The 10847-nt window shown below is 41.2% G+C and overlaps 1 protein-coding gene across 2 annotated transcripts; it reads left to right on the top strand.

The window, feature by feature from the left end:
• The first annotated feature begins 2655 nt into the window (after positions 1 to 2655).
• slc25a47a (solute carrier family 25 member 47a) lies at positions 2656 to 7399 on the top strand. Of its 2 annotated transcripts, XM_080882394.1 has the most exons (6): positions 2656 to 2793; positions 3342 to 3385; positions 3467 to 3538; positions 5332 to 5511; positions 5617 to 5881; positions 6165 to 7399. In XM_080882394.1, exons 1-6 carry the CDS (start codon positions 2757 to 2759, stop codon positions 6476 to 6478), a joined length of 912 nt encoding a protein of 303 aa, XP_080738520.1. In that variant the 5' UTR covers positions 2656 to 2756; the 3' UTR covers positions 6479 to 7399. The 2 variants fall into 2 exon arrangements, with proteins under 2 accessions (XP_080738520.1, XP_080738521.1); XM_080882395.1 differs by lacking the exon at positions 3342 to 3385 and having other exon boundaries at positions 2683 to 2793; positions 3448 to 3538.
• The last annotated feature ends 3448 nt before the right edge of the window (positions 7400 to 10847 follow it).

Genomic DNA, 10847 nt, shown 5'->3' with positions numbered 1-10847 from the left:
CCCTTGGTGCAAGTTTCAATAATAAATATAAATGTAAAATATAAAAAGTACAAAAAAAAAATCGTAAGTACTCAAACAATAGTATGTACAATATATACAGGATAGCAGCATTAATATAATGACAGTATGAATAGCAGCATAATATAATGACAGTGACGGTATGGAATAGGTTCAATTGTTTTTGTGCTTATTTACTACGGTGATAGCTCTGGGAAAGAAGCTATCCCTGAATCTGTTTGTCCTGGTTTTATGTGACCTGTACCGTCGGCCTGACGGTAATAGTTCAAACAGTTGGTTGCTGGGGTGAGAGTGGTCCTTGATGATATTGCCAGCTCTGCTGAGGTACCGAGAGTTTGCAGTGACCTCCAGGCTGGGCAGAGAGCAGCCAGTGATCTTCTGGGCTGTGTTGATGACCCTCTGCAGTACTTTCCTGTCTGCAGCTGAGCACCCTGCATACCATGTTTTTATGCCATACGTTAGGATGCTCTCTATGGTGGCTCTGTAAAATGTCACCAGCAGCCTCTCCTCCAGGTTGTTCCTCCTGAGCACTCTCAGAAAGTGGAGACGCTGCTGGGCCTTTTTAACCACCGCTGTAGTATTTGCAGTCCAGGAGAGGTCATCAGATATCTGCACGCCCAGAAACCTCATGGAGTGTACCCTCTCCACACAGCTCCCGTGAATGTAAAGTGGGGCCGGGTCTGCTCTGCCCTTCCTGAAGTCCAAGATAAGTTCTTTAGTTTTCGTGGTGTTCAGTTGGAGGTTGTTAACTGAACACCACTCAGTCAGTCTGTTGACCTCATCTCTGTAGTCCGACTCATCCCCCCTTGAGATGAGTCCAACCACTGTGGTGTCATCCGCGAACTTTATGATGGTGTTTGAGAGATGGGTAGGGGAGCAGTCGGATGTGTAGAGCGTAAACAGGAGGGGACTCAAAACACATCCTTGTGGAGACCCGGTGCTGAGTGTGATGGTGCTGGACCGGTGGGGGCCGAGTCTGACAGACTGTGGTCTATTTGTCAGGAAGTCCTTGATCCAGAGGCAGATGGGGGTGGAGAGTCCCAGGTGAGACAGTTTCTGGACCAGGATCTCCGGGATGATATGATTGAATGCTGAGCTGAAGTCCAGAAAGAGCATTCTCACATAGCTTCCTCGGTGCTCCAGGTGACTCAGCGCAGTGTGGAGCGCTATGGTGATAGCGTCCTCGGTGGAACGATTTGTCCAATTGTAACAATGGCGTCTTCAGTTGATCTGTTAGATCAAGACAGGACATGATGTGGTGTTGGACAAGTTTCTCGTAACACTTAATTACAACAGGTGTTAGAGCAACTGGTCGGTAGTTTTTAAGGCTGCTAATATTGGTCAGTTTAGGCAGGGACAATTGTGGCCAACTTCAGTGTAGTTTGCCAGGCTTGTAGTTGGTTAGGTGCTGAACTCCCTACCATACCTGTCATGAATTGTTGATGCTTAAGTGGTCTTCCATATTCCTCTTGTGTGCTGCCTTGGCATCTCTGATACCTCTTTTCAGATCAGATCTGACTGCACTGTACCGTCACCAGATCTGAAAGCAGCTTCATGTTGCTTCAGCAGGACCTAAACCTCTTTAGTTATCCAAGGTTTCTGGTGGGAATACAACCAGAGACGTTAGTCCATAGTGACACTGTCAACACTGAAGATTATGTAGCAGAGCACTGATGTAGTATGCTCCTTGAGGTCCTGGTGTTCAACAGACAACAGTCCTGCAGCTAATGTGATGAACTTTCTGGACAGGTTTACAAAGTCTTTGTGGTTAAGGGAGGCTCTCCTCCTGACGGGAGTGTATGCAGGGATCAGCAGCATGGACACGTGGTCTGACAAACCTCGATGTGGTTGCTCTATAACTTTTTTGGATGTTGCTGTAGGCTTTGTCCAGTGTGTTTTTCCCTCTTGTTGCATGAATGAACCTATTTTCAATACAGCTGATGAAGTGGTTCAATACCGGTTCATTACTTCAATATGTACATCACAGATTCCAGATTATGACCATTATTAGAACTCAACAGTGCTCATGTAAACCTTCAGTAGTTTAGAAATTCTTCTATATCCAGTGCCATCAGTATATTTTGCAACAATAAAGTTGCAAAGGTCTTGAGAGGGCTCATTCATTTTACCCATCACAAAATGTTTCTTGTGTGACACCTTGGTAATGAGAGGCCTTTTTAATAGCCATCAGTTGGGCATGAACCAATTTGCACTAACTGGCAGGGTTGCTTCATAATTACTGATAGATTTCAGCTAGTGGCAAGACTTTCCATGCCTTTTTGCACCCCCCTTTCTTCATAGTTTAATACTTTTTCCCTGTATCATTTCTCCTTATTACATAAAACGTGAACGTCTATGCTTTGATTTGCTTGCATGTGTGGAGTTAAATAGTTATTGAACTAGCTGTACACACACACACACACACACACACGCACACAATTTTATATATAATACATGGACAGTATCCTACATAAAAGCGAACTGGGTTTATTAAGTTCACATGACTCTTTTTGGCATTTATAAATTTATCGAACAGTGTCGCTAAGCTGAGTTTGGTCATTTTGGCTAGGTTCAGGTAAAGTCGGAAAAAACGTTTTCCCTCGTCGGCATCGGCGGTGACGTTTCACTGTTACACAAATTGACGTAACAGAGCGACAGTCAAGGTTATGTAGCGCATTCAAGAGGAAGAATGGGCTCGCATATGGCATATATTTGTCGGTCAGTCACCAAATGACAGGATGCATTTGGCTGATTTCGTGTCTGGATCATTTGCAGGTGCCGGTTTACATTAATCTATCATTTTATAAATGAATGTAAGCTAACGTTAGCTGAGGAATTTGCTAATGAGCTAGCATGATATGAATTTGGACACCCTCTATAATAACAGCATATTAGATTAATGCTAACGCATATAATGCTTTGATCGCTATGTTTTGCCGTAAATTGTTAAAATAAATGAGTCCTGTCCTCACTAGCTAAACCGTCTTCTGTCCTGGTAAATGTTACGATCTTAATACTGATATGTTAACTAGACAATTAAAAAAAAAAAGATATAACCTGGCATTATCATTATCATCATTATCCACAACAACTTTAAACTTTCCATGTCTAGCAGTTTGATTGCCACCTATGACAGAAAATGTTTACCCTGAAAAGCCTGTCAAGGTTACTTTTTTAAATTACACAAAACATCAGATCAGTAACTTCTCATTTCTGACCTTGCTGTCACCGTCCCCCATTTTTAAGTGTAGCAGTTAAAACTTATAACCTCAAACATCTATGTGTGTGCTATGTACTTGCACTATTTTCTTGTAAACAAACAGGGGCATGTGGAGTTGCAGTGGGCTACCCTCTGGACACTGTGAAGGTACGGCGAATATGTCTCAAAGCAATACAACATACATAATTTGTTTTTGCTTTTTTTACTAGATATTCTCAATCTCTCTAGGTTCGAATACAAACACAGAAGCAGTTCACAGGTGTATATCAGTGTGTAGTGGAGACATTTTCAAAAGAAGGGGTAAGTGGAACTTCTATAGCCTAACCATAAATGCCCAGTAAAGGTGTGGGTGTGTGATCTAATTCAAGCTAATGTGACAAAATCCAGGGATTCAGGCGGACCAGCTCAGCTAATAGAATTGTGGAAAAGCAGCACATGTGACAGATCAGTTTGTTACATTAAGTGTGCACAGCTACAGCTCCAGTGTTGGTGAAAATGGAACACTATAGTTTTCAGATCATTTAAACAACATATAAAATGTATCAAATACGGGCAGCTTGGGAGCGCAGTGGTTAGCACTGTTGCCTCACACCAAGAAGGTCCTGAGTTTGACTCCAAGGTTCAAGGTTCTTTATTTGTCACATGCATAGTTATACAAGTATAACACACAGTGAAATGTAACCTGACACACTCCTCGACATGTGCAAAAATGGGGGGGTAGAGGAAGAACAATATATATATATATATATATATATATATATATATATATATATATATATATATATAGGGGATAGAGGCTCCTCTTGAGTCTCTCTGTCCTTGCCCAGATGATGCGGAACCTTCTACCAGATTGCAGAAGTTGGAACAGTTTGTTGCCAGGATGGGACGGGTCCTTCAGTATCTGCGCTGCTCTAGTCCGGCATCTCCTGGTGTAGGTGTCCTGAAGCGGGGGGAGAGCAATCCTGCAGCAGCGTTCTGCTGTACGGATCACTCTCTGGAGAGCTTTTTGGTCCTTCACACAGCTGTTCCCAAACCACGATGTCATGTTCTGTGTGAGGATGCTCTCCACAGCGCCTGTATAGAAAATCCTGAGGATCTTTAGAGAGACCCTGAACTTCCTCAGTTGTCATAGGTGATACAGGCGCTGCCTAGCCTTTTTGGTCTGGACCTGAATGTGGGCAGCCCATGTCAGGTCTGAGGAGATGTGGACACCAAGATACTTGAAGGTCTGCACCCTCTCCACCTGAGTTCTGCCAGTGAGGAAGTCCAACACCCATGCACACAGACGGCTGTTGAGTCCCAGATCCCTGAGCTTTGTGAACAGTCTGCAGGGCACTATTGTGTTAAACGCTGAACTGTAATCAACAAACAGCATTCTCACATAGTTACCCTGTTTCTTGTCCACGTGGCTGAGTGTGGTGTGCAGGACGTGGGCGATGGCATCCTCTGTGGATCTGTTGGGTCAGTAGGCGACCCATTTTCAAAACGTTTATTACTCTGTAGCATCGCCTCTTCTTTCCCACGGGGTTACGTCACCTCTTCTCAATTCAAAATGGCTTAATAATAATATAGCTGTATGTGGTGAGTATATTAGACTCCACCATCTAGCCAGGGCTTTTGTGTGTGGAGTTTGCATGTTCTCCTGTGTTCGTGTGGGTTCTCTCCAGGTAATCTTCCTCCAACAGTGCAAACTTAGTTAGTGGGGTTAGGTTAATTGATGATTTTAAATTGAATTGCCTCTTGATGTTAATTGTTTACCAGCTGTAATCTTAGATCGTTCAAGATTGAAAATGTACGTTTAGCTTTCAAAACTACAACTGCTTAGTCATTTCCATTTTCTGTTTCCAAAAACGTTGCATCTGGAGAATGTAGCTTAAATATACTCACCACATACAGCTATATTATTATTAAGCCATTTTGAATTCAGAAGAGGTGACGTAACCCTGTGGGAAAGAAGAGGCGATGCTATAGAGTGATAAATGTTTTGAAAATGTGTTGCTGTGTGTAATTCAGCATTAGTTTTCTGTGTTAGCGTTTGAGCGTTTGGAGTTACGTGATCAGTGGTTTCTCTTTTTATTCTCTAATCTCATCAGGTGCATGGCTTCTTCAAAGGCATGTCCTTACCCATTGCCACAGTCTCTATGACGTCCTCGGTGGTGTTTGGCACATACCGGAACTGCTTGCAGTGTCTGAGCCAGGCACGAGGAGCTTGTTGTGGTCCAAACACCAAACTGGAAGTCTTCCTGTCTGGAATGGCCAGCGGTGTAGCTCAGGTAATGGAGATTTCAATAACGTTTTGCAGTTGTACAGATTGTTTACATCAATGCTAACATGCAACATTTTTTTTGCTGAAGCTCTTGTGATATGCCGACCAACAGGTATCAGTGATGTCTCCAGGTGACATCGTGAAAGTACGTCTGCAGTGTCAGACAGAGTCCAGGCGAGCATTAACCAAGACGCCCACGCTAAAGTACCACGGTCCAGTTCACTGCCTGCTAACCATCGTCAAGCAGGAGGGACTCATGGGGCTCTACAGAGGAGCTCTTCCTATCATGTTAAGAGATGGGCCATCATATGCCACTTACTTTTTGACATATGCAACTATCTGTGAATGGTTTGCAGGTGGCAATAAGAAAAAGTTAGGTAAGTGAAGCAGGGGGCGAAAGCCTGCTATTGTTTTAAGTATGTGCAAATCTTCTTCAATACTCATCTGTGTCAGCTGTATCAACACAACCAGCAGTTGTGTGGTGAATTGTACAAGAACGATTTCTATAATTTGCTATATATAATTCTATAAAATACCTGCTTTAAATGTGGCTCCACACCTGAAACTAATTCAAATCCCTGTAGAAAATGTTAACCTGCTCATATGAGGAGCCTAACTAGCATTTACCCGATGATAAAAGTTGTGTAATGTTTCCTCTAGATTGGTATGTTGTGATGCTGGCTGGAGGAATAGCAGGAATGGCCGGTTGGACTATAGGAACACCCATGGACGTCATCAAAGCGCGCCTTCAGATGGATGGAGCAAGGGAGATAAAGAAATATAAGGGCTTTTTCCACTGCATAGCTGAGACTGCAAGAGTGGAGGGAACTGGGGTTTTCTTCAGGAGCCTAGGCATCAATTTGCTGCGTGCATTCCCTGTAAACATGGTGGTGTTTTTTACATATGAGGTTCTGACTGGTTTTTTCCAAGCTGGAGGTGAAGGCGTTGACCCGCCTCAGTTAGGGTTAGAGTAATATTTGCCAACCTCAAGGCTGAGTGCTTGATATGTAATAGCATTCTACTGCTTTATGCATTTTTGCATTGCAATATTTTAAAAGAAAGATCATTTCATTGGCACTGTTACATATAATGCATACATTAGTAAGTGATACAATACATTTTTAGTGTAAAGTTTAAGTGTCAAGCTACCAAGAGTTTTTGGCATGATCCATGTGACCACTAGATGGCCTCCCTGACCAACTTGTCACATTTTGGCCTTTGTTTTTCTGCTCTGCCTAAAAGTAAGAAAACAGTCTGCAGAGTCATTAAAGGACTTTTGTCAGTGACCGTATATTTGACTTTATTCAAGACCGTTTAAGTCTTCAGCTTAAAATGAGCCGCAGTACGCACAGTTTACAGCAATCATGTTACCTGTCCACAACCATGCCATGTATATGTTTTTAGTTAGTGCATTTTTATTTATTTATTTTTTTGCTGTTTCCAAAAATGTTACATGTGGAGAATGTGACTTAAATATGCTGAACATAAATCAGTGTATTGTTAGGCATTTTTGAACTGAATTATTTATTAATTGAATGTCTTTAAAAATAGACTCAGGATTACATTCTGCATATCACCAAATAGGACTTTATGAGTCCTATTTAAATCTTTAAAACAAGTTATCTGTATCTATAATATAATATTGGAGCCTATCTACATTAACTCATACATTTCTGTTTTTCTTGCTTTCCCATTTCTTTCTCATTTCTGAAAATACAGCACAATTTAACTCCTGCTGGCTATGGTTTTATTTTGAGGTCTTGTGGGTGCACAGAAAAATCAGGGATCTTCAAACACTAGGAATGTTGCAAATTATGTATCTCCAGCAATGTGTTTGTACAGGTATTATGAGAATGTTCAATGTGCTTTCCATAATAAAGGAAGTTTGCAGAAAATTTGTTTTAAGTGTTGTGACAGTCTCCTCATTAATGCTAGTAATTAATTTCATAATTAAGTGTTAAAAGTAAGCGAAAGCAATTATTGCTCTGTCGCTCTGGTTTATTTACCTGTTCAAAATGTTGCTGAATTATTTAGTTATATATTATTTTTTGGGGGGGAAACAAAAACACAGACATATATTCTCACCTATAAGTAAAGATAAGTCTCTACAAGTGGATATTTTCCAACTACTACACTCTAACAAGACTAGATGTCATGAAACCAAAGAAATCATGCATAAATATTTAAAGATATGTACTATAAATACTGTCAGTTATAACAGGAAACAAATTCACATAACTATCCAAATTAGTAAAGTTACCATAAGTATTAAAAATTTGATTGAATTAGATTGTGGATAAATGGTTCATGTTACGTTTCTCCCACTGAAAACGCTACATCCAGATGAACAGAATCAACTTTTGGAGACATGCTGTCCAAACTGTGTCTCGCCTCATGTACCTAAAAAACATGAGCTGTAAATTAGCCTTTAATTTTATTCGAGGAATTATTAGAGGAAGGTTGATATTTATTACAATAATTATACATTGGCATTATTAAATTGAAACGAAATTCATGCTTGAATGGACAAAAGAATGAACTTTGCATGCAAGGCACACTAACACGGCTTTTTAAATGTCCCCAGTTACTTGACAGAGTTCAAGTTTTTCAGTATGAGCTGTTCTTGAATTGGACACATTTAGCATCTCCCAAATGATTATCTAGAGACCTATACTACCAAAATAATTGGACAGGCTTGGACATACTTTACTCAGATTGGACCAAATTGACACATGTTCTCTATTCTATTTTCAAATTGTAGGCTCTGGCATTTAAACAATGCTTACTTGCTATTATTGACCACAAAGTGTGGCATAAAAATATCCCCCAAGCTACAACCAGTCTGGCCTGTTTATACAAGGCAGGATGGAGTCATGTTTCGTGTTGTTCATGCACATTCTGACCCTATTATCCGAATCAGTGGTTGATCAGTGGTTGTTGATCAATGGTCATGAGAATTTGCATATTAATGATCAAGGAACTGAACGCCGAGCCCATTGTTTCTTCAATGGTGCTAGTTTTAGTCATTATGGAAATGTACAAAGAGCTTGGACAGAAAAGTGTCTGGACTTCTTTAAGTTGATTGAAGATGCTTCACCTCTCATCTGAGCAGCTTTATCAGTTCTAAGGTCAAATGGTGGAGACTCCAAGATTTAAGCCCTATGGGAGTCCCATAGGACCCCCTAATGATCCTCTAGTTCAATTCCCTCACAAATTGGTACAGCAGCTGCACTGCAACCAATAAATTAAGGTCTGTAGATGTTCTTGAGTTTTAGTCAGAGAAAAGGAAAAATTAAAAGCAGGCGAGAATCAAACCTTCCTACCAAGAACCCCATGTCACAGAGTTACATCCATTTCAAAAGCTTCTTTTGAAGCTGGCACCTCTTCTATTCCCTTCAAAACTGAGTTAGGGGTATAAACAACACTATTGTTTGATGAAATGATTGGCTCAGTTAGGGCGATCGTGGCTCAAGAGTTGGGAGTTTGCCTTGTAATCGGAAGTTTGCCGGTTCGAGCCCCGGCTTGGACATTGTGTCCTTGGGCGAGACACTTCACCCGTTGCCTACTGGTGGTGGTCAGAGGCCCTGGTGGTGCCAGTGTCCGGCAGCCTTGCCTCTGTCAGTGTGCCTCAGGGTGGCTGTGGCTACATGTAGCTTGCCATCACCAGTGTGTGGATGACTGGTTGTGTAAAGCGCTTTGGGGTCCTTAGGGACTTTAAAAGCGCTATACAAATACAGGCCATTATCCCGCAAGTAATATCAAGTGGAATCCTGGAAGCATTTTAAGAGCTGAATGAATGACCACGCCGAGCAGCCCACAGACACTATTTCTGCAATAACCCCACTAATCATTCTCTCACTCTCCTTCTCTCTCAGGGTGCTTGTTGTGTGAACTGCTAATTATTCCACATGAAGTATGTGTTAAAGTGACAGTTTCATCTGTTTTACATGTGTAAATGTGTGTGGCTCATGCGTATCCACAATGGGTGCAATAAAGGCCTGTTAGAACTCAACTGTAATTATTTAATCGCAGTACAAATGACAGATTTATTCAGTGAATAAAGTGAGATCACGCTGGGTGAGACCCCAGGAGTTTTGTTTTCACTTGGGCAGACCTTTGGTTTACATCCTGCAAACATGAACAAATAAAACACATACATGCTTTCCTGTTGTGAAACTGCATGCATGTATTTACAGACAAGTCATTACACTGCCTGCAAAAACCAGTCTTAAACATGATTGATAACCAGAAAAGTTCGCAGTTTCCGTTAAAAATGACCTAACATAGCAATTATGCAAAGTTATGTGTAGTTCAATGCCTTTGATCGGCAAGGGTGAAGAGTTTGGCCAAACATAAAAGAAGGTTTTCTCAGTCTATAAGCCTTCATCTCAGTTCCAAGCCAGAGTGGGGATTCATAAACCAGGCGTTTCCACAATGAGATGATTGCTAAAATTCTAGGAACTGCCTTTTGTACTGTGAAACAAGAAAACCAGTCATGTTGTCTTTGTTAGCTGCTTTTAATTAAACCAGGCATTTTCCCCTCATGCAACAACAACACACAATTATGCAATGATTTAAAGATCTCCTTCAGTAAAGCTAGGCTGAATACTGAGTGACACCTTTTTCTTCTTCTTTTTGTGTTGCTATCTTTCAACAACATTGAAGGACGCAGGCTTAGAATATGCTGACATGACTCGATTATCGTATTTGTCAGTGATTAAAAGAAGATGTTTCTAACCTGGATTTTCCATTTTTGGATGGCACAGAAGATAGCATAACTTCTTATGCACAAAGCAGAGCATGCAAAGAGAATATTGTCCTGCTGCCACTTTACTAAGCTAATCGGTGAGTTTAGTTCTAACACATGACTCATGGCAAAGGAGAATTTCATGTATTTTAACTATATCAGAGCACATGTTATGTTTCTATGCTGAATATTCAAGGATCATAGGAGCCTGGTTTCTTTTTATTACTAGAACCAAATTATTAAGCAGCAAGTTTACTTTAATAGAATAAAGTGAATTCAGAACAATTGTTTCGAAGCAAAATCTTAGGAACTTCCAAAGGGCTGTCCAAAGTACAATGATTAATCAGCCAGTTGTGTGGGTGATTCATTAAATGATGCGTGTTCGCAAAATGTCTTGAAAGCTTCATTTTGTTGTCAGAAATGGTCCTTGGTAACTACCACTTGGGCCCCCTTTAACCAATTGCTGTTTGGGCTATTTTGGGAGCTCTGCGCTCCCCTGTTAGTGACGTGTGCTGCTGGGTAAATTTGCAGCTCCGGCGGCCTGGGCCTGCAACCTCAGATGGCATCAATCGGGAGGAAATAGAGGGGTGGGAGGG

This window comes from Rhamphochromis sp. 'chilingali' (assembly GCF_963969265.1).
Source record: "Rhamphochromis sp. 'chilingali' genome assembly, chromosome: 5".
NCBI classification, from domain to species: domain Eukaryota; kingdom Metazoa; phylum Chordata; class Actinopteri; order Cichliformes; family Cichlidae; genus Rhamphochromis; species Rhamphochromis sp. 'chilingali'.
This window is presented reverse-complemented; position numbering and strand designations above follow the sequence as displayed.